Source organism: Peromyscus leucopus, chromosome 22 (genome assembly GCF_004664715.2).
Source record: "Peromyscus leucopus breed LL Stock chromosome 22, UCI_PerLeu_2.1, whole genome shotgun sequence".
NCBI classification, from domain to species: domain Eukaryota; kingdom Metazoa; phylum Chordata; class Mammalia; order Rodentia; family Cricetidae; genus Peromyscus; species Peromyscus leucopus.
In genome coordinates, this window is record NC_051081.1 from 7629671 (window position 1) to 7653865 (window position 24195).

The window sequence follows — 24195 nt, forward strand, 5'->3', positions numbered from 1 at the left end:
TTAGGATCAAGAGTCTTGGCTGGGCGGTGGCGGCACACGCCTTTAATCCCAGCACTCGGGAGGGAGAGGCAGGTGGATCTCTGTGAGTTCGAGGCCAGCCTGGTCTACAGAGCGAGGTCCAGGACAGCCAGGGCTAAACAAAACGGCTTCTTGTCAACTAGGTTCTCTACCACTCAGCCACACACTTTGCCTGCATTTTGTTTGGAGTTGGCTTTTTTTTTTTATTATTATTAAGGATTTTTTTTTTAAAATTCATTTACTGAGTTGGCTTTTGAGCAAAGCCTAAGTAAGACGATGCTCATAGAGATTTCCTTTCAGTGGTCCCTTTATTGGAGGTCTGTGGTCTGTGGCTGCTCAAAGAACCATCAGGAATAGAAGCCTCTTGGATCTTCACGGTTCTGTCAGAGGAGTTTTTGGTTTTCAACCTAGAAGAAGCAAGAGAATATGAGACTTAGGGTGTATGTACGGTTGGGTCTGCCCTTCTTGCTATGGAATCTTGGATATGGGACAGACTAGGGGTCCCAAGTGAAGGAGTGGACACAAAGCTGACTGCGGTTGGGTGTGGTGGGGAAACATTTGTAATCCCAGCACTTGGGAGGCTGAGGCCAAATGATTTTGAAAGTTCAAGGTTAACATTGGACCAGCTGTGGTAGCCCAGGCCTTTACCACCTTTAATCCCAGCATTTAGGGGGCAGAGGCAAGTGGGATCTCTATGAGTTTGAGGGTACATGGTGGAAACCCTGTCTAAAAAAACAAAACAAAACAAAAACAAATCCAGGTTTCATAACAAGTCCCTATTAAACAAACCAAGCCAATCGCAAACCTGCCTGCAGGCAAGGGCGGGATGAGAACATAGCTTAATGAAAAGGAGTGGCAAGATAAGTAGAGACTGGAGGGTCAGCAGTTCGACATCATCCCTCCTGGGCTTGTCTTGTCTTAAAAAACCCAAAGCGACGACCAGGGGATGGCTCAGTCAGCTAAGTGCTTGCCTTGCAAATGTGAGGACCCAGGTTTGACCCCCAGAACCCACATAAAGGTGCTGGCCAAAGTGGCAGCTTCCAGTCCCAGCACTGGGCATCTGGAGACAAGAGGACCCTCGGGGCTAACTAGCCAGTAAGCCTAGCCTGTTCGGTGAGCTTCAGGCCAGTGAGAGACTTGGTCTCAAAGGAAGTAGATGGTTTTCCTGAGGATGACACAGGAAATGGTCCTTTAATACCACAGCTATCAGAACACACGCTCACACATACACAGACATGCATTAAAAAGAAGAGAAAAAAAGAAGTAGCAGTTGGATGTGATACATGAGGAAACCTTGCAGTCTCAGCACTTGAGGTGGAGGCCAGCGAGGGCTAGACCTCAAGACTTTGTTTCCCAAACAAACAAAACAAAACAGATACAGGTAATGGGGATTGCCCTGGGGTGGTCAGTTAGTGCTTTAAGTCAGAGTCTAGAATGAGACTTTCGGCTGGCTATGTCTAGATTGCTTCAATGTGAGAATCTTTAGGAGTCTTGGCAGGTAACCCACAAAACAAACCAAAACCAAAACCACAAGAATCTTCAGGAGTCGAGGCTATCAAGAACCCTTCAGTTGAGGTGAGCAGAGGAAAGCAGAGCAGGGGTAGAGACTGGACTGAGGATGTGCAGGCAAGCGTTTCGGGGGAAGGGCCACAGTTCAGGTTAGTGTTGTGGGAGCAGAAGGCTTCTGGATAGGAGGCTGGAGTGAGCTCTAGGCTAGGTGGCCTGGGATAAGGTGGTGTAGGCAGAAGGGTTTTGACTTGGGCTTCGGTAAAGCTCGCTAGTAAGGACCTAAGACAAATTGCTCTTCTGATAGTAGCTTTATTTGAGTATCACCAGACCACAAACAATCCTGACAGGGCCCCAGAGAGAGAGAGACTTCAGTTCCAAAACACCTCAGGAGTCCCTGGCTCTGATATACTTCAGGGGTGAGTGTGGGCTTGGGAGCTAAGAGTGGGTATTCACACCATGGTCTGCTGCCAACAATCAGGAAAGCAGTCAAGCACTAGATAAGATTTTGTTAGCCGGGCGGTGGTGGCACAGGCAGAGCCATGTGGATCTCTCTGAGTTTGAGGCCAGCCTGGTCTACAGAGCAGGTTCCAGGATAGTCAGGGCTACACAGAGAAACCCCGCCTCAAAAAACAAAACTTTATTTTATTTTTGGAGGCAGGGTTCACTCTGTGTAGCCCTGTCTGTCCTGGAACTTGCTCTGTAGACCAGGCTGGTCTTGAACTCAGAGGTCTACCTGCCTCTGTCTCTGCCTCCCGAATGTGGGATCAAAGGCTTGTGCCACCATGCCTGGCTTAAATAAGAAGGTAAAGTGGGAGGTGGAGAGATGGCCAGCAGTTAAGAGCCATACTGCCTCTGCAGATGACCCAGGTTCTGTTCCCAGCACCCATGTCAAGTGACCCACAAAGGCTGGTGAACTCCACTACAGGGATCGGATTTCCACTTCTCCTCTCCTTGGGCATTGGCCTGCATGTAATGCATATACATATATGCCGACACATACAAATAAAATAAATCTTTTTTAAAAAAAGGGTAAACTTTATAATTCAAGATTGCTTTAGTGTTATATAGCAATTTCCTATGAATCAAAATAGTCCTAAAGGAAAGAATGAGGGCCCCTCATCCAGGTTGGTTAGATGGAAACTTAAACAACTGCCGGGGGTGGGGGGTGGGGGTGGGGCAAGATGGGGGATGGGATTGACCAAGGCAGCTGCCAACAACTGCCCAGAGGGGATTCTCCACTAGTGAGCTGCCTGCAGGTCATGTAGAGAGAGCTTCAGGGTTGCAGCTTTCATGACTCATCACCTGTGTTGAGGTGGCTGTTCCCATGATACGGCTGTTTTTAAGTCATCCTCGATCCTGTAAGGAACCCCTCCTTTACATTCCTGTAAGTTACCTCAGTGAAAACAACTAAGTTGGACTTTGTAGAGAATTGTTACTTTGGAAGGCTCCCTATTTGTGGTGTGTACCCCCGGGAAGCCTGTCATAACTCCTGGACACGAGTGTCAGCATCAGAAAGGCTACAATGGCCTGCTATACAATTTCAGAGAGACTTTCGGTGGGTGTGGCCTGATCTGGGGGGAGAGAGCTGGGCAGCTGGAGGCCTGTAATCTAATGGTTGTGAGTAATGAAGATCAGACTGAGGTTATAAGTCAGAGGGGTGCCCGCAGAGATGTTAGGAGTCAGGCAAAAGAAAAGATGGCTGAGGCAGGGCCAGAGCTGAAGTCGTGTCGTCAGAATAGATAGGACAGACAGACGATGCCATGGGTGGTGACTGAAGGCAGGGCCTGGCTCCTGGCTCATGGCTCGTGCTTCGAAGGCGCAGGGGTGACAGGCTAAGCTCAGGCACATGGGCAGGCAGACTCACCTCTGTGAAGTGAGGCCAGGTGCTCAGCAGGGTGAAGAGCGCTTCCCCGGGGCAGTCAGTGCGCACCAGTTGGCGGTGTCCCAGCAGCTTGTAGTCCGCCTGCAAGTGGCCTGCGCGAATGGCGCAGCTCGGGAGCACGTCGCGCACCGTGTTCAGTGCTGCGTCGCTGGGCAGCGACCCAGTGTAGTTGCCCACGAAGGCCACGCCGAAACCGCGGGAGTTGTGGCCGCGCGTATGCGCTCCCACCCAGTGCCAGCCACGGCCCTCATACACATAGCCGTCGGAGCCTACCACGAAACTGTGGAGGGGATGGGACATAAAGTGCAGAAGGGCGGTTATGCCCCTTAGCTGGCCACACCCCAACCTTGCCACGCCCCGTATTCTGTCCCTGTGCCATATGACACCAAGTGCGGTACCCAGCATCTGTTTCATCCAATTTAGTGTCAATTCAGTACCCCAGAAACCTTTGTTGCAGAATGGTGCAGAATGCCTTAATTCAGAGAAAGAAGCAGGCAGAACTTCAAGAGTTCGAAGCAGGCAGAACTTCAAGAGTTCGAAGCCAGCTTTTTCCAGGCCAGTTATGAGACCTTGTCGAAGAAGAAGAAGAAGAAGAAGAAGAAGAAGAAGAAGAAGAAGAAGAAGAAGAAGAAGAAGAAGAAGAAGAAGAAGAAGAAGAAGAAGAAGAAGAAGAAGAAAAGGAGAAGGAGGAGAAGGAGGAGGAGGAGGAGGAGGAGGAGGAGGAGGAGAAGAAGAAGAAGAAGAAGAAGAAGAAGAAGAAGAAGAAGAAGAAGAAGAAGAAGAAGAAGAAGAAGAGGCAGCTAGGTGGTAGTGGCGCACACCTTTAATCCCAGCACTTGGAGGCAGAGGAAGGTGGATCTCTGAGTTTGAGGCCAGCCTGGTCTACAGAGTGAGTTCCAGGACAGCCAGGGCCACACAGAGAAATTATGTCTCAAAAAAAAACAAACAAAAGCCTTACCTTTTCTGAATCCATCCCTAAGGACTGGACAAGTGCCTTTTCACTCTTCTCCCGTCCCCATCCTTTGCCGGATTTATAGCCCCACCTCAATCCAGGACCTTGCTCCTGATCCTGACTACCTCCTGGTTCTTGACCACGCCCACTACAAACTCCTACTTCTACTTGCCAGTCTCCGCCCACTTGTTTTACTCCCTGCCTTCCAGACTCTCCCACAGTGGCCTAGGCCAGGTCCACCTGTAGCCGATGTCATCCCAGTGGCGTACGTCCTGGTGGAAGTGCTGCATGGAGCGCATGTTGGCGGCGCAGCTCTGGAAGGTGGTGCAGGGTGGCGCTGGCACGTACGTGTGATGCACATATAAGAATCCCAGCGGCAGCCTGAGTGGTGTTGGGTTGCCTCGATAAGGTGCGGCTCCCCAGCGGCAGCGAGGGAGAATGGCTGGGCATCCTTAAGGGGCAAGGGAGACTCTGATCATCAAGCGTTTCCTTCTGGAAGACTGAATCTCTATTAAAATGAACTTGTAGGCATCCCTCTGGCCTCCAGGATTTGGCAAGAGTCTAGTTTTAGGCCAGGGATTTGGCTCTGAGGGCACACACACGACAGACAGACAGACAGGCAGACAGGCAGGTAGGTAGGTAGGTAGATACATAGGTAGATAAACAGACAGATAGATAGATAGCATTGGGATCCACAATGTGTCCTACCACTTCCAGGAGAAAGCCCAAAAGTGTGAGCATAATGGTGCATCCCTGTTAATCCCAGCATTTGAGAGATTAAAGAAGGGGGCTTGCAAGTTCAAGACCAGCCTGGGTTATGTAGACCTTGTCTCAATAAAACAGGTAAAAAAAAAAAAATCCGACCCCATGGGTTGACTTTCAATTGTGTGCTACCGTGTGTGTGTGTGTGTGTGTGTGTGTGTGTGTGTGTGTGTGTGTGTGTTGGAGCTCAGGGTATCCTGAAGCCCAGGCTGCCCTTGATATCTCTTGATCCTCTGGCCTCTACCTCTTAAGAGCTGGGATTACGAGCGTTCACCACTGTGTACAGTGTACTGTGGTGTTGGGGATTGGAGGCAGCGTCGTATGCATGCACTCTACCAACTGAGTTATACTCCCCAACCCCCTTTTCTAAAAAATCAAATCAAATGAACTCCTATTTATTCTTCAGGGACCGACTCTTGCATTTCTTTGACCATGTAGCTGCCCCTATCTACAGACTCTGCTGTGCCCCCTGGATTTCCTGGGCCTTGGGTTCCACTGACCGCAGCAGGCTGAGACCATCTATTTTCTGAGGGGCCAGGGGATTTCCTTACCCAGGAAAGTCTCAGTGAACTCCTTGGTAGCTAAGGTGGCGACCTGAGCCAGCGCTTCTTGGCTCATGTTCTGCAAATGAGATTGTCCTGGCTCCAGCCTCTGTAGCAGGACAAGGGCCTTCCACACCTGCTGGGGCCAGGGCAGCAGCTGAAGTTAGAGCAGCCCCATTCTGCCTTCGGAAGTTACTTCGGAACCTTGGCTCTCCAGCCACCCCAGCTCCATAGTACTCTCTCAGCAGGTGGCTGAGGGGTGGCCGGGGCCTAGAGACCTGACTCAAGTGGTCCCCAAGGAGAGCTCCATCCAAGGCACCATTGAGGAAAGCCATGGTGAGCCTGGATGCCTTGGGATCCAACAGTGTAAAGACCCTGGGGGCAGAAAGCTGGTTCCAGCAACCCTCAGTTCCCAGGCCTGGAGGACTCCGAGTCTGGGAACCATGGAGGAATGCCAGACCCAAGTCTCCAGCCAAGATGACTGCCAGGAGTCTGTCCACAGTGGTGGGAGTCTTGGCTTTGTCATTTGGTAAAGTGGCTCCAGCATCTGTAGAAGAGGCATTTGTGGAGGCCTCCGTGAGTTGTGACCAGATGGCTCCAATGTTTGTAAAGGTGTCTCCAGCATCACAAGGGGGTGGCCAGGCAGTCTGAAGGCAAGCTGGTAACACTGTGCCCTTGCAAGCCAGCCTCTAGCCCAATCAGCAGAGGCTTCACGGCTACAGTGGAGCCATCCGGTGCCAGCACCACTCCGTATTCCTGCCCATCCTTTACACTATGTTGAGCCATTTCGGAAATCAGGGCTTGAAGCTCTGGGCTCAGTGAGTGTTGTGGCTCTGTAGCGTTGTGGCTCAGTGCCTTCCGCAGCAAGTGCTGGTGAAGAGAATTGTGGGGGCTGGAGTTATTGGCTGAGAGAATCCACGCAGAGGCAGTGCGATTGGCCTCAGTCATCAGCACCTTTTGCTCAAGCTCAGCCAGGGCCTGGATGATGGAGTCCATGACCAGGGGTAAGGAGGATGCTGCAGGAGGAGAGAATGCGTCAGCCCAGCAACCCAGCTCCACTTGTTCCTGAACCTCCCCCTGTTCATGTCACATTTTCCTAATGTTCCTACCTCTCCATCCGACACCACTGTGATCAGCACTGTGTTGTGTAGAGGAGGAAACTGAGGCACCCAGACTATTGCCTGTTGGTTAAGGAGGTTGGACTGTCTATGAACACTGGGGAGCCATGGCAAGATTATGAGCAGGAAAGAGGCTTGGCCAGGTTGGCATTTGTGGTGGTTTAAACTGGAATGTCCCCCATAGGAGCATATATTTGAATGCTTGGTCATTAGGGAGTGGTGCTGCTTGAGAGGGATTAGGAGGTGTGGCCTTGTTGGAGTAGGTGTGGCCTTGTTGGAGTGGGTGTGGCCTTGTTGGAGTAGGTGTGGCCCTCTTGGAGGAAGTGTGTCACTGGAGGTGGGCTTTGGGGGTTCAGAAGCCCAAGCCAGGCCCAGTGGCTCTCTCTCTTCTTCCCGCTGCCTGTGTGGATCCTGGTGTAGAACTCTCAGCTCCTCCAGCATAGTGTCTGCCTGTGTGCCACCATGCTTCCTACCATTCTAATTATGGACTAAACTTCTGAAACTGTAAACCAGCCCCAATTAAATGCTTTCCTTCATAAAAGTTGCTGTGGTCTGCCGGGCGGTGGTGGCGCACGCCTTTAATCCCAGCACTCGGGAGGCAGAGGCAGGCGGATCTCTGTGAGTTCGAGGCCAGCCTGGGCTACCAAGTGAGTTCCAGGAAAGGCGCAAAGCTACACAGAGAAACCTTGTCTCGAAAAACCAAAAAAAAAAAAAAAAAAAAAAAAAAAAAAAAAAAAAAAAAAAAGTTGCTGTGGTCATGGTGTACTTTCATAACGATAGACTGAGACATCACTCTAAGATTGTTATATGGGAAGGATTTTCAAGGTGCTAGGATAATGAGGGGCAGACAGTAGAGAGGTAAGAGAGGAAGATGGCTGGTGGTGTAGTGTTGGCAATGAACAAAAGCATGGAGAATTTCTACATATGTAGGGGTAAAGACAGATCATTTAAAAATTACTCTTGGGGCTGGAGAGATGGCTCAGAGGTTAAGAGCACTGACTGCTCTTCTAGAGACCCTGGGTTCAATTCCTAGAACCTACATGGCAACTCACACCTGTCTGTAACTCCTGTTCCAGGGTTTATGACACCCTCACACAGACATACATGCATCCAAAACACCAATGCACATACATAAAATAAAGATAAATTATTAAAAAGTTACTATTATTTTAAGGTTTATATTTTTTATTTTTAAGAGTGTGTGTGTATGTGTGTGTGTGTGTGTGTGTGTGTGTGTAGGTGCATATGAAGGCTAGAGGTTTTGGATATACTGGAGCTGGAGTTACTGGTGGTTGTGAAAAATCTACTGTGGGTGCTGGGAATAGAACATGGGTCTTCTGCAAGAATGGTGCACTGTCTTAACCACTGAGCCATCTCTTCAGCTCAGACAGACAGTTTTTGGTGACATATTAGAACTGGGCAGTTTTAGAAGGGAAAGTATGTTGAAGGATACCCAAGGATTATGTAGCAATTTTCTCTAATCTGAGGCCTCTTACTAAGGCTCAGGAAGTAAACCAACTTGGAAGTCTCAGGAGACTCCTAAAACCCAGAAAAGTTAAGAGGTTCCTCTCCCATTGTTATATAAGCAATAGCAACTGTAAGGAAGAAGAGACACTCCCACCAGCCAAGCTGCCTGGAAGTTCAGCAGGGAGCTACAGGAATGCAGCTTTTGTGAGTCATCATTCGGTTTTTGGTGATGTAGCTGCATTTGAATCACCCATGTTCCTATAAGCAATCTCAGTAAGCTCACTGGTTTACTGAGCTAGATTTAAATGGAATAATTTCTTTGGTCCACCATACGTACCGTATATGGAGCATATGTTCATTATGGCTTCAGAAGTAGTCACACGACACCCAGGAAGCTGAGCATGACGGCTCATGCCTGTAATCCCAGCACTAAAAAATGCTGAGGCAGGACGACCACCACAAGTTCAAGACTAGCTTGAACTACACAGTTCTAACCCATCCTGCCTACAAAATGAGACCTTGTCTCAAGCAAACAGACACACAGACTGGTGGGCAGACAAACAGCCCATGCGGAAGAAGAGAATAGATTTTTTTTTCCCTCTTCAAAGAAATGGAATTTAGATGTTAGGTTACCAGGTCCAGAGAGGAGTTAGGGGTTGTTGAATAATTGCCAATGTTTATTTAAACATTTACTATGTGCCAGCGGTCACTCCAAGTGACATATATAACTTATTTAATCCTCACAGGATATTATAAAGAGCGTCTCGTTAGCTTCCTGCTACAGATGAAGCATCTGAAATGGAGAGGAACTGTTAGCTGCTCCAGGCTACACAGATAGAAAGTGCAGGAAGTATAATTTGAATCCGGAAAGGCAGGTTGTTTAGTTTGTCACAGGGGCTTGCTATATAGTGTAGGCTGACCTCTCACACTTTATATATCTCAGGCTAGCCTCGAACTCATGATCCTCCTGCCTTAGCCCCCTATGTTCTGGGGATACAGACAAGTGTTTCCACACCTAGAGCGTCCAGACCATTTTAATCCCTATACCCTAGTGTCTGGAATCTGTGCTCTTCCTTGGGCAATTAATTCTGTAATTTTGTTTTTTTCTTAAAATATCCTGTCTTTTCTGCTTCTCAATCAAACCCAGCTCTCTCTCCTCCCATCCTCGTTGGGTGAGTCCCTTTTCTAGGAAGCTACCCTTAATTTTTGCTCCCAGGCCCCCAGGTTTTCTCTCTGGCACCCCTTCCTTGACTCTATGGGGGCTGGGAATATGTGCGGTGTCCTAAAGGCAGTTTGCGAGAGCTGGATCCTTGCCCCACTAGGGTTCAACAAGGCAAACACCCCTCCCCCAGGCCTCTGCCCTTGGACTCACCTGTCCCGGGCTCTGGCCACAGCAGCAATCCAAGCAGGATCCAGAGGACACCCCTGGCCTTCATCATTGTGGGGCTCCAGTTCCAGGGCAGAGGCCCAACAGAGAACGTCAGAGGTGCTGGGAGGAGAGAGCTTCGTGAGAACTGACCTGACTTATCAAAGTGCAGCAGGAGAACACCTCACCCCAGCTGAGTTAAGGGCGGGAAGCAGTGAGTGTGGGAGCAGAGTGTCTGGGTCAACGTTATTTGGGTCTCAAAGTCTCCCATGTCCTGTCCTGTCCCCGCCCAGAGTCACATGATAGGTCAGTAAGACAGATCCAGGCCAAGAGAAGCCTGTAGACTGGGAAGTTCAAACTCCAGAAATTTTTGTGCCCCCTTTAAAAAATATGATTAATTTTTTTCCAGTACTGGAGATTAAACCTAGGGCCTTATGCATGCTAAGCAAGCACTGTACCTTTGAACTATATCCCCTGCTCCCCTTTCACTTTTTATCTTACTTTATTTAAAAGGCTTTAGTGGGTTCAAGGCCAGCCTGGTCTACAATAGTGAGTTCTAGGGCAGCCAGGGCTATGTAGAGAGACCCTGTCTCAAAACAATAACAACATTAAAAAAAAAAAGAAACCCTACTCCTATGTTTAAGCTAGGTAGTAGCTCATGCCTTTAATCCCAGCACTCTGGAGGCAGAGGCAGGCAGATCTCTGAGTCTGAGGCCAACCTGGTCTAGGGAGAAAGTTCCAGGATAGCCAGGGCTACACAGAGAAACCCTGTCTTGGGGAAAAACAAACAAACAAACAAGCAAACAAAAACAAAAAAAACCCAAATATATATATAAAGGCTTTTCTGTTTGAATTTAAATGTATTTTTTTTTTTTTTTTTTTTTTTTTTTTTTTGGTTTTTCGAGACAGGGTTTCTCTGTGTAGCTTTGCGCCTTTCCTGGAACTCGCTTTGGAGACCAGGCTGGCCTGGAACTCACAGAGATCCGCCTGCCTCTGCCTCCCGAGTGCTGGGATTAAAGGCGTGCGCCACCACCGCCCGGCGAATTTAAATGTATTATTATTGTATGTATGGGTAGAGTGTATGGCCATGAGGTGGGGGTGTGGGTATGTGCATGTGCCATGGCATGCAAGTGGAGATAGAGGACAGTTTTTGGGACTCAGTGTTCTCCTTCCACTTCAAGATCTAGATATAGAATTCAAGTTATCAGGCTTGCACAAAAAAAAAAAAAAAAAAAAAAAAAAATGCCTTTATCCACCAAAACATCTCTCTAGTCAACTGGTTTTTAATTGTTAACATGTGTTTGTGTGTATGTGGTTTTTTTCCGTTTGGTTGGTTTTTGTTTTTCTTTGTTTGTTTGTTCAGCTTTATTTTTATTTTTTGTTTTCCAGACAGGATATCACCATGTAGCCCTGGAACTCTGTAGACCAGGCTGGCCTCAAACTCAGAGATCCACCTGGGATTAAAGGCCATGCCACCGGCCCAAACAGACTCTCTGTGGGTTTTTGAATAAGAGAACAATGCCTATGACAGACAAAAGAGAGCATTGGATCCCTTGGAGCTGGAGTTACAAGCTGTTGTGAGCTACATGATGTGGGTACTGGGATCTGGATTTAGGTTCCCAGCATCAAGTAAAGTAAGTACCTTTTTTTTTTTTTTTTTTTTTTGGAGATATATACCTTTATTCCCTGAATTCAGGAAGTGGAGGCAGGAGGATCAGAAATTCAAAGTGACCTGTGGCTGCATAACCAGTTCAGGCATATGTGGCCCTGCCTTAAAGTTCACTAATTCATTGCTTTCATTAATTAATTTAGTAGCCACACTTCCTTCTTTTATTATAGCTGGCCTCCTTTCAGATGGGCTGTACTCATATTTCATGGATAAGCCAGCTGTGGTGGCACAGGCCTGTAATCTAAGCATTTAGGAAGCTAAGGCAGGATAAAATGTGAGACTGTCTGGAGCTGCATTGGAAGGTCCTGACAAAGAGAAGAAGTGGAGGGGCTGGGGAGAAGACCTGGTGGGCAAGAGCTCTTGCTAGGCAAGCATGAGGACCTGAATTCAAATTCCCAGAACCCTCCTGAAAAGTTGGGAATGTTGGTTGGTGGTGGCACACGTCTTTCATCCCAGCACTCAGGAGGCAGAAGCAGGTGGATCTCTGTGAGTTTGAGGCCAGCCAAACTGGAACAGAGTGAGTTCCAGGACAGCCAGGACTACACCGAGAAACCCTGTCTCAAAAACAAACAAAAACAAACAAACAAAAAAACCAAACACCCCCCCCCAAAAAAAAACTGGGTGTCTTTCTTTGTCTTTAATATCAGTGCAGTGCGGGGTGGGGAGGGTGAAGACTTAAGACTCATACTTATTGATCCCAGCACGACTTAAGCTGGCAGCTCTGCAAAAGAACAACTAAGAACCACAAAGAAAAAACAGACAGCACACAAGGAGCATAACTAATGGTTTCATAATGGCTACATTCAGGCTCATAAATTTTAAGGTATCTTCAAAGGGGGCTAAATGAATTTCAGGAGGCCAATAAATGTTACACAGAGCCACTCCTGAAAAGTAGGTTGTAGCTGGAGTTTTCTCTCTGGGTCCCGCCAAGCCCTGGCAGTCCGACAGCCCACTTATAAAATAAACACACAGAAGCTTATATTATTTAAACTGGTTGACCTAATGGCTCAGGCTTCTCGTTAACTGTTCTTATATCTTAAATTAACCCATTTCTATTAATCTATAACTTGCCATGTGGCTCGTGGCTTACCGGTATCTTAACATCTTCTCATGGCGGCAGCTAGCAGGGTCTTTCTGCCTCAGCCTTCCACTTCCCAGCTTTCTCCTCTCTCCTTGTCCCACCTAGTCTTCCTGCCTAACTACTGGCCAATCAGTATTTCATTTATTAACCAATCAGAGCAACACATTTCACATACAGAACACCCCACAGCAGTAGGTACTACACCAGCTTGAAGAGGATTGTGAAAATGAAAAGGCTTAGCTGGTATGCTACTGTTAACAAATGGAGGTCAGTGACCTTCAGGGTTATCCTTAATCTCCAAGGTGTCTGGGTGACATGTTCTCAAACATACTTGAAAAAGTAGTTACCATACATTACCTTCTGGAGAATCTAACTGCATGGCTACAGTTCTTAGGCTTACATTAATGCTTGCCAAAGGTGGCCATTTTGGGCTCTCAATCCCCATTTAAAGTAAGTACTTTTAACTACTGAGCCATCTCTCCAGCCCCAATTCACTTTTTTTTTTCTTTTTTGAGACAGAATCTCACATAGCTCAGGCTGGTTTTGAGCTCCGGATCCTCCCATTTCCACTGCTCCACAGTACTGGAATTACAGGTGTGTGCCATCACACTGGGATCATTTACATCTCATTTTGAGACAGGGTGTTGCTATGTAGTCTAGACTTGCCTCAAACTCAGGGTCCTCCGACCTGAGACTCCTGAGTGTTGGGATTATAGGCATGTACTACTACACCCAGTTTAAATTCTGCCCATTCTTGGGAGTGATGCTTTGACGTCAGTCTGTCTAGTACACTGTGCCCTGTCTCGATAGTTACAGCTCTGCAGCTGCCGTCTGCACTAGAAGAACCTCTCAGCTGCCAGGTAAGACAGACTCTGCTGGGCAAGGTGGAGGCTTGTTCTGTTATCTGAGTATTTTCCCTTTTATTGCTCTTTCCCTTGATTGTTTCTTTCTCTCTTTCTCTCTTTCCCTCTTTCTCTCTTTCTCTCTTCCTCTCTTCCTCTCTTCCTCTCTTTCTCTCTTCCTCTCTTCCTCTCTTTCTTTCTTTCTTTCTTTCTTTCTTTCTTTCTTTCTTTCTTTCTTTCTTTCTTTCTTTCTTTCGAGGGTCTTACTATGTAGTTCAGGCTGTCCCAGAACTTGCTATGTGGACCCGGGTGTCCTCAAGCATAAAGATCTGCCTGTTTCTGCCTCCTGAGTGCAAGGAATAAAGGCACGAGCCATCACACCCAGAGACACAAACAGTTTTTAAGGAGGAAATAACCTTTGGCTTACAGTTTCGGTAGCTGTAATCCTTGGTCGGTTGGCCTGACTGCTCTGGGCCTGTGAGGAGAGAGGAACGTATGGTGGAGAAAGCTGCTTACCTCACAGAAGCTGAGATACAAGAACAGAGAGAAAGGAAGGGTCGGGTCCCCTTCAATGACTTCCTTCCACTTATCTTAAAGGTTCCATCACCTCTAGCACCCCGCGCTGGGCACTCAGTCTTTAACATGTGGGCCTTCTGGGAACCTTTCACATCCACATTCTAGTCAGCAGAGACAGGAAGCCTGTGGTTAGTGCCACCCCTACCTCCTGCAATGTACCCAACACTCACACAGGATGCTGGAGAGCTTGGGGTCTTCCTCTTCCTCCTCCTCTGCTTTTAATCCCCCCCCTCCCCATGCAAGTGCACATGTGCCATGGTGCATGTGGGGCCGAGGACTGTGGAAATGAATTCTCTCCCTCTGCTGTGTTGGTCCCAGTGATGAAATTCAGGTCACCAGGCTTGGGAATGAGTGCCTTTACCCTTTGAACCGTCTCACTGGCCCTGCTTTCCCCCCCGCCCCCAAGATAGGGTTTCTCTGTGTAGTTCTGGTCCCTGTCCTGGATCTCGCTCTGTAGACCAGGCTGGCCTCGAACTCACAGAGATCTGCCTGCCTCTGCCTCTCGAGTGCTGGGATTAAAGGCGTGCGCCACCGCCGCCCAGCCTGGCCCTGCTTTTTAAAAACCTGAGAGTATACAAGTCCATGGATGTGTGTGCGTGTTTGTGTGTGCATGCACATGAGTGCACACCCTGATGTGTGCACATTCAGAGGTGAGGAAAATATCAGTATTTTCCTCTATCCCTGCCTGCCTGCCTTATTGCCTTGAGACAGGGTAACTCCCTGAACCAGAAGATCATTGTTAGTGTGAGGCTGGCTGCAAACTCCCTGGATCTACTGGCTATCCCTGCTTCCAAATGCTGGGTTTACCGGCTTTTTAACAGGGTGGGAGGGGCGTCTAACTCAGCCCCTCAGGCTTGCACAGCAAGTGCTCTGACCACTGAGCCGTCGTCCCAGTCTCCTGTGTTTTTTTTCTTGAGGAAGGGTTTTCCTCTGAACCCAAGGCTGGTTTTGAACATAAAACAATTGTCTTGCTTTTTCTAGAATTACAGATAAGAGCCACCATGCCTGGCTCTTGAAGGTTGCCTCCTCCCAGGCCAGCGCCAACCCCCCCTCCCCCATTAAACAAAAGGCAGGGCTCAGGTTTTGTTCGAGGAACCCACCTGGGTTGGTCGTGTGGGATCCGGCCTCTTCTCTGGGTGCTGATGTCTGAGTCCCGCTGAATGGTCCTGTCTCTCTTCAGTGCCTCCCCATCCAGGCTGTCCTTGAACCTCTTACATAGCCTAGGTTGGCCTGGATCTTTTTTAAGCTCCTGCTTCCTCCTAAGCGCTGGCATCCCAGGCCAGATCTAGCTCCCCTTTATTCTGGCATCAGGTGGGGCGGGAAATTGCTTTCCTCTTGGCTCCCACCCTCAAACCAGCTTTACAGCTTTCTAAGAGGCCCACCACACTAGGGACTCACCCTGAGGCAGGTCCCAGGCCAGGCTGGGGAAGCCCAGACTGAGCCAGACCAGGAATTCCCCAGGGAGTCACCCCAGGGCCTGCTCACCTACCAAGTATTCTTATTCATGTTCGTTAGTGTTCTCTCTCTCTCTCTCTCTCTCTCTCTCTCTCTCTCTCTCTCTCTCTCTCTCTCTCTCTCCCTCTCTCTCTGGTCTCATGTAGCCCAGGCTATGTAACTCCCTATGTGGTTTAGACTGACCTTGAATTTATGGTCTTCTGCTTTTAGCATCCAAATATGAGGATCCTAAGCATGCATCACCACAGCTAGTTTATGTGGTGCTGGGGAATCAAATCTAGGGATTCCCTCCTGCTAGACAATCTCTCTACCGACTGAGCTGCATCTTCAGCCCAGTTATTCTCTTTCTAGTGACCTCTGACCCCCTAGGACAAAGCCGGGCATACAGAAACAGCTCAGAAGCAGATCTCCGAGGCATGGAATTGAACGGGCTCTGCTTCTCAGGGGAGTTTGAAGCAATATTCTCCTTTAAGCCCAGGCTTCCAAAGATTTGCCAGTGGAAGGCTCTGTCTGCTGAAGTCTGTGGGCTAGAGCCAGCAAGATGGATCAGCAGGCTAAGGCACTTGTTGTCACCACACCTGAGGGCCTGAGTTCAATCCCTGGAACCCACATGGTGGAAGGAGAGAACAGCGTCCCGAAGGCTGTCCTCTGACTTCCACATGAGCCATAGCATGTGTCCCTGCCTCCACAAAATACATGTGTATATAGAGAAACCAATGTAACTTAGAAACAAAGTATGTAGGCTTTGGGTTCTCCCATTAAAATCACGCACCACCACCACCCAGCTGATAAATTGATTTTTAAAATATTTATTTATTTATTTATTTATTTAATAAATAGGTTCTCAAGCATGCTGGGCTAGTACTCTACTCCGAGCTACATCACTAGTCTCCCACCCTCTTTTGAAACATGACCTCACTAAGTAGCCAAATTGGTTTGAATTTATGATCCTGCCTCAGGCTCCTAAAGTCTGGGATCACAAGATTCTCAACCCACTTTAGTTTTTTTTTTTTTTTTTTTTTTAAATCGATGTAAGATCTCACTATGTGGCCCAGGCTGGCTCCAAACTAGTGATCTTCCTGCCTCGGTTTCCCCCAAAAGTTTTAGGCTCATGGCAAAACTGAGCACGAAGTCTAGAGTTCCTGTAAGCCCCCATAAGCCCTGCCCCCACATATGCAGGGTCTCCTGTTGCCGACACCCTGCATAAGAGTGCCACCGTGGGGACAGTCGGTGAGCCTCTGTTGACACCCCAGGCGCTCAGAGTCCACAGTCTACATTGAAGTGTCTCCTGGTGCCGTTCGCTTGGACTCACGTCAATATTTGCTGTGCTGTGGGTGGAACCCAGGGCTTCACATATTAGGTCAGTGCTCTTTCCATGGACTAAACCCCAATCCTTTTTACATCGAGACAGAATCTCACTATGTTTTCTTTAAAACTATTTATTTTTATTTGTGTGCGTTGTATGCACACTGGTATAGGCATGCACCCCTGTGTGCTTGTGTGTTGGTCAAAGGTCAGCATTTCCTCCCTCCTTCCCTCCCTTCCTTCTCTTCCTTCTTCCTTCCTGGTTTCTTTCCTTGTTTTTGTTTTGTTTCTTGAGACAGGTCTTGCCACATAGCTCTGGCTGTCCTGGAACTCACTATTAGACCACACTGGCCTCAAACTCACAGAGATCCACCTGACTCAGCCCACCAAGTGCTGGATTAAAGGTATGCAGCACTACACCTGGCCCTTCCTGGTCTCTTGAGATAGATAGGGTCTTATAGAGCACTGACTTGCCTGGTACTTGATACATAGCCTAGACTGGTCTCACACTCATGTCATCCTTCCTGCATAAACCTTTTGAGTGCTAGAGTGTGCTGGCATGCACCACAATGCTTAGATTTATCCTCTCCTCCTCTCTCCATCCCTCTCTCCTTTTCTGTTTCTGTCTCTCTTGCAGTAAGTACTGGGAATTGAACTCAATGTCTTACACATGCTAAGCAAATGATCTACCATTGAGCTATGTTCTCAGTCCTTTTAACTGAAAACAAGTTTTAGTTAGGTGTGGTGGCACAAGCCTTTAATACTAGCACTCAGAAGGCGGAACATATGGCTCTCTGTGAGTTCAAGGCCAGCCTAGTCTACATAGTGAGTTCCAACACAGCCAGGGCTACATAGTGAGAACTTCTCTCAAAACAAACAAACAAACAAACAAACAAAAAAAACCCACACAAAACCAAACCTGTTTGTGTGTGTATGTATATATGTGTGTGTGTGTGTATATCTTGTATGCTTATATGGGTGTGGGTACCTGTACATGTGGATGTGCCTGCACATGTATGCTCCTGCGTGTAGAGGCCAGAGGTTGACATAAATTATTCCTCAGTTGCTCTCACATTACTTTTTGAGACAGAGTTTCTCAATGAATTTACAACTTGTAGATTAAGCCAGACTGGCTAGCCAACGCGCTCCAGAGATACACCTGTCTCTGCCCGTAGTTTTGAAGTTACAGCAGGAGTTATCATGTCTAGCTTTTTAGAACAATGCTAACTAAGGGCCTTATGATTTTGTGGCAGGTACTCTACTGACTAAACCATCTCCCCAACACTTTCTCTAATTTTGAGATAGGACTTTGAGTTGACCAGGCAGAACGTGAACTCATTCTGTAGCCCAGACAGGCCGTGAACTACCAATCTTCCTGAGTCAGCCTTCTCAGTAGCTGGGATTATTGACATGCACTATTAGATCTGGCTTCTTGCTTTCTTCATCTCTGCACACCCCATGTAGCCTGGGCTGCAGGCCTGCCCTCTCTCTTTTCTTTAATCTTTTTCTGTATGCTATTTATTTTGTATGCTGTGGTGTGTGTGTGTGTGTGTGTGTGTGTGTGTGTGTGTGTGTGTGTGTGTATACATTAGAGGACAATTTGTGGGAGTCGGTTCTTTCCTTCCACTGTGTGAATCCCGGGGGTCAAACACAGGTAGTCAGGCTTGGTGACAAGCATCTTTATCCACTGAGTCATTTTGCTGTCCCTAGGCCTATACTTCCATATCTTATCTCTGATCAGCTCTGTTGCCCAGAGATAAGGAGAAGCCTATTCTGGAATGCCTAGGGACCAATTAGATACCAGGGGTTGTTTGTCAAGTATGTGAAAACTTAAGAAAGGGTCAGAGTCAGGCTAGCTTGGGCTCTGAAACACACGAACACACATGCCCACACATCAAATACCCACTCGCCAACGTACCAGGGCTGGGCTGGCCTGGGTGGCAGCAGAAAATCTGGAGATTCCATGATGAATCACCTCATTCCACAAGCTGCCCTCCTAATTCATGAGGCTTGCCCATAAGGAGAGGCCAGCACCTCCAGGCTGTTAGTAAGACAGGGTCTCAGGGAACAAACACTGACCAGAGCCTGGAGCACTGGCAAAGATAGACAGAGCCTTGGGGCCCTCAAAAGGACCAGAGTCAGAGAAGGAACTTGAAGCAAAGCTATCCTTGGGGTCACAGTCATAGTTAAAAGCATTCATTGTGGGGCTTGTGAGGGGGCACCTATTGCCAAACCTGAGTTAGATACCCAGGATCCAAAGGTTAGAAGGAGAGAACTGACCTCTGCATGTACACCACAACACACCTGCAAACACACACACACACACACACACACACACACACACACACACACACAAATAAAAGAGGAAGAAATTTGCTATTCAGGCTAGGGGTGTAGCTCAGTGAGAGAGTGTTTGCGTAGCATGTACAAGGCCTTAGGTTCATTCCCCAGTCCTGCATATTCTACCTCCTAGAAGCAAATCAAGTCAAATCCCACTGTGGTAATAGTCTGACAATCATTGCAGATCTCTTGATAATAATAATGAAAGCTGCTGTGGGGAGAAGCCTTCTAGGTGGAGCATATGAATGTTCTTCAAAACTAATGTGGAGGTCAGAGGATGACCTGCGTGAGTTGGTTGGTTCCTTCCTTCACCATGTGGCTCTGTCCCAGGGATTCAACTCAGGCCATCAGTGTTGGAATTCCTGGCCACTACCCCAGCTACATGACCGCACATGCGCTGTTCAGATGTTTAGTCACTCCAGGGCTTTACACCCACGTAATCCATGCCCTACGTAATCCATGCACTGTGTGGTCGCATAATTTGCACGCAATCTATGTGCAGGGGAATCCATAAAAAGCAGATCACAGACTCCTCCCCCTTCCTCCTCACCCCTTCTCCCTGCACATGTCTTCCACAGGCCTGATCACATTTTCTTCTGTCCCTTCCTTCTCCTAATAAAACTCTGATAGTGGGTTTTGTCGAGCCTTGTGGCTTTTCTCGTACGGTAACAGCGCTGAATAAAAACCAACAATTAGGCTTGGCAGCAAGTACCTTCACCTACTGACCCATCTCACCAGCTCAAGATTTTGAATTTGATTTTGTTTGTTTTTTGTTTTTCGAAACAGGGTTTCTCTGTGTCGTCCTGGCTGTCCTGGAACTCACTTTGTAAACCAGGCTGGCCTCGAACTCACAGAGATCCACCTGCCTCTGCCTCTCTGAGTGCTGAGATTAAAGGCATGTGCCACCACTATCCTGATGAATTTTTTTTTTAAGTTGAGATAAAGACTCACTATATAGACCAGGCTGGTCTTGAACTCGAAGAGATCCACTTATCTCTGTCTCCAGAGTGATAGGATTAAAGTGTGTGCCATCATGCTCAGTCCTGGGTTGAATTTTTCTTTTTAGATTTACTTATTTATATCTTATGAACATGGGTGTTTTGCTTACATGTATGTTTGTGTATTGAATGTAGGTGGAGGCCATTAAGAGGGTGTTAGATCCCTTGGAATTGGAGTCACAGACAGTTGAAAGCCACTATGAGGGTGTTGGTTATTGAACCCGGTCTTCTGAAAGAGCAGCCTGTGCTCTTAACCTCTGAACCAACTCTTTAGCTCTTGGATTGAGATTTTATGAGGCATTTTTCTGGGCTAAGTATCGAGTCTTTGGCTTTCTACACAGTAGGTCAGATCTCCATCAGTGAGTCAAGCTCCCAGCCCCTCAATGGGGGTTCTAGGTAGAGGCTCTTTTCCCTGGCCACACCCCCAGACTTTGTGTCTATATTTTTAAATTCAGCTCTAGATTTTATTTACATATATTACTGAGTGGAGTCAGCCTATGGGTTGACTGTTTTTGTAAACACTTTTTTTGGGGTGTGTATAAAATTTATCTATTATAACTTGCAGTGGTAGTCCACAACTTTAATCCCAGCACTCAGGAGGCAGAGGCAGGTGGATCTCTGTGAGTTTGAGGCCAGCCTGGCCTACAGAGTGAGTTCCAGGATATCCAGGGCTACACAGTGAAGCTCTATCTCAAAAAATCTAAAAAGCAATTTTTTAACCTAATACAAAATTGCATGGTTAAAACAGTTTTTAAACAGGTCAACTAATTTTGTTTGAGTTTTGTTGCTGGAAATGGAATTGTCGTGTGTGCTAATCATTTGCTCTCTCCTCAGACTATACCCAGCTCACATTTTTAGTAGACATTACAGAAAAAACTTTTTATTTGGGGGGGGTGAGGAGGGTGTTTTGGTCACTGTTCTATTGCTGTGAAGAAACATCATGACCATGGCAACTCTTTTTTTCAATGCTTCTATTTTCATTTTCAGGTCTTGAACAGTTTTATTTCTTTCCTTCAACTGTTTGCTTTTTTTTGTCTTTCTTTAAGTGATTTATTCATTTCCTCCAATTTCTTTGTTTATCTTTTCCTCAATTTTTTTAAGAGATTTATTCATTTTCTGTTTAAGGGGCTCTACCATCTTCACATGGTTGGTTTTAAGGTCATTTTCTTTTTTCTTCTCTTTCTTTCTTTCCTTCTTTCTTTCTTTCTTTCTTTCTTTCTTTCTTTCTTTCTTTCTTTCTTTCTTTCTTTCTTTCTTTCTTCCTTCCTTCCTTCCTTCCTTCCTTCCTTCCTTCCTTCCTTCCTTCCTTTCTTTCTTTCTTTCTTTCTTTCTTCCTTTCTTTCTTTCTTCCTTTCTTTTTTTTAAAGCAAAGAGCCTTTATTATCTTCAAGCTCAGAGCTTGGTCTCTCTGTCCTATGCAGTGATGACAGCAGAGAGAGTTCTGAGCCCAGGCAGGGTGAGATTTTTTATTTTATTTTATTTTTTGCCAAATGCCGTTTATTGAAGGAGGGAGGAGGTCTTAAAAACAGGCTTACAGCACAATGGGAGAACCCCAGAAGGCAGAAGTTCGCTACCAATGTTTTACAATGTTGCATCTAAGCTGTTAACACCCAATATGCAGGATACACAGACAAGGATCTTCCCTTAAGCATTCAGGAGGGTGGAACCCAGCAGGGAATTAGCATAGGGAGGATATCAAGGTCAAGGTCAGCAAGCAAGGCAACAGTTACCCAAAACGGGGACCAGGGTCCTACAGGTCCCCCCTTTTACTAAAAAATGAGCTCCTGAATTAGGTTTCGTGGGACGTCAGCAGGTCACCTTACCTGTCATGGAGACACCTGCCTAGGCCACACAGGCGCTCTGTCTTAGGTTGGTGAGCGCCCCCAGGAATTACCCGTCTCTGAATACTCATTATCATGCAGGCTCAATCATGTGTGAGCTGCAGAGTTAACTGCTGCCAAAGATCTCAAGGTGGCGCTGGGCTTGCAATCTGTGTGTTCAACACAGAAAAGACCAACAGAAGTCCTAACCCACCCATAGCCAGTAGGCTAAAGGCAACTGGGCCATTCCCTTCCTTAACGAGGACCATGGCAACTCTCAAAGAAAACATTTAACTGGGGACTTGCATACAGTTCCAGAGGCTTAGTCCATTATCATCATGGCAGAGAACATGGCAGCAGGTACGGCAGGCATGGTGCTGGAGGAGTTGAGAGCTACATCCTGATCCATAGACTGAGAGACATTGGGCTTGGCATGGGCTTTCAAAACCTGAAAACCCACCCCCCAGTGACGCATTTCTTCCATCAAGGTCACACCTCTTAATCCTTTTAAGTAGCACTACTCCCTGGTGACTAAGCATTCAAATATATGATCCTGTGGGGGCCGTTCTTAGTCAAACCACCGCAGGAGGGAACAGCAAGATGCTTAGCAGGCAAAGGCACCTGCTTTCAAGCCTGACAACCTGATTTTACCCTACCCCAACCCCCTGGACCCACACAGTGGAAGGAGAGAACCAATCCCTTAAATTGTCCTCTGACTTGCATACATAAGCATCAGTTAGTCAATCAGTTAACACAACCTAAAAAGATATGTCCAGGATGGCAGAGATAGTTCAGCGATTGAGAACACTTGCTCTTGCAGAGGACCTGGGTTTGGTTCCCAGAACACATGTGCTGGCTTACAACATCTGTAACTCCAGCTCAGGGGATCTGATGTTTACTGCTGACCTCTGCAGGCACCAGACAGGCATGTGGTGCACAGACACACATGCAGGCAAAACACTCATGCAAATAAAATAAAGAAAGAAATCCTATGTGTATACAGGCTGGTGAGATGGTTCAGTGGGTCAAGCCTGAAGGCTTGAGTTTCATCGTGGAAACCTCCACGGTGGAAGAGAAGGACTAATTCCTACAGTTGCCCTCTGACCTCCATATGTATCCCATGCACACGCCCTCACCCAGTATGTAAATGAGAAAAGTTTTAAAAGTATTAATACATGGGCTGAAGAGATGGCTAAGAGGTTAAGAGCCTTGACTGTTCTTTCAGAGGTCCTGAGTTCAATTCCATTCCACAACCATCTGTAAATGAGGTCTGGTACCCTCTTCTGACATGCAGGCTTACATGTGGGTGTAACACTATACATAATAAATAAATATTTTACCTTGCCTTGGAGGAGGTGGGAATGGAGGGTGGGTTGGGGGGAAGGCTGGGGGGCGGGAGGAGGGAGGACAAGGGAATCTGTGGTTGATATGTAAAATGAAGAGAAAATCTCTTAATAAAAAGTATATATGATAAAAAATATTTTTAAAAAGTATTAATACAGAGTCCTCCAACTAGTCAGTGTGGGAAGATAAGAGACTTCTGAGTGCTTATCATTAAATGGGTCATCTGTGCCACACACCCTCCTCTGAGGGCTAAAGATCGCAAGAACCAAAGGTCCTGGATGGCTGCCATGAAACTGTTTTCTGGACACAACAGGGGACACCTGGCACACATGAACTCATGGCTGGTGGACCTGGATGCACAAGATTAGGCCAGAAAAAAATCCCAGTATGAAGTGAGGGGTGGTCAAGAAGTCCCACCCACAGCTGAGAAGCTATTGGCAATTGATGGCTGTTGGGAGAGGGCGAGTCAGTTTTATTAGGGTTGTGGCACCTGAGAGGCTGCCCATGCTCCAGTAGATGGCCCTGTGTCCATGCAGGTATAGTCAGCATTTAGTGTTAGCATGCTGGCTTTAAAAAAAAAAAAGTACATGAAGTTGGGAAGGAATTGAGTGGGGAGTAAGGGAGGAATTGGAGCTGATGGAATGGAGAGAATTGACCAGGACACACTGTGTGCATGTACCAAATTTTCAAACAGTAAAAAATAATTCGAAAAACAACAAATTCTTGGTCTACCTTAATTACAGTAAGTGGTTTCATCCCTTGCCCTCATTCTGTCCACCTTGAGAATGGCAGGGGCGGACCTCCTATAGCCACCATGAAGATGAAATCAGGCCAGAGGGATCAAATGCTTAGAACACTGCGTGGGGTGCGATTGAGGAGCAGGGCACCAGGAGAGTGTGGTCAGGGTCCTGTGTCCTACACACCTGTCTCGAGGGCCCCAGCTGCGGCAGAGTCTAGCCAACGGGAGTAATCCGTTTCATTAGCAGGATGTTTGGACTCCCACATCTGAGGCGAATCCAGGCTCACAGTAGTCCTTTATTTCCACATCTGGAGCGCCCCCAGCTTCCTGCGGGTTGCTGGCCTTGGGGCTCGGACTGGAGCCCATCTGAAGCAGCTGCCAAGCCATCCAAGCTGGTTTAGGCCAGCCCA

The 24195-nt window shown here is 47.3% G+C and overlaps 1 protein-coding gene across 1 annotated transcript; it reads right to left on the bottom strand.

Moving 5' to 3' along the window:
- Window positions 1-251: 251 nt before the first annotated feature.
- On the bottom strand, window positions 252-14109 carry LOC114686130 (N-acetylmuramoyl-L-alanine amidase). Its single transcript, XM_028860762.2, is given in 9 exon segments — window positions 252-425; window positions 3392-3689; window positions 4602-4812; window positions 5675-5807; window positions 5809-6297; window positions 6299-6681; window positions 9623-9739; window positions 13636-13683; window positions 13955-14109. Coding segments are annotated over 9 exon segments (1797 nt in total). The 5' UTR covers window positions 14049-14109; the 3' UTR covers window positions 252-401.
- Window positions 14110-24195: the final 10086 nt, after the last annotated feature.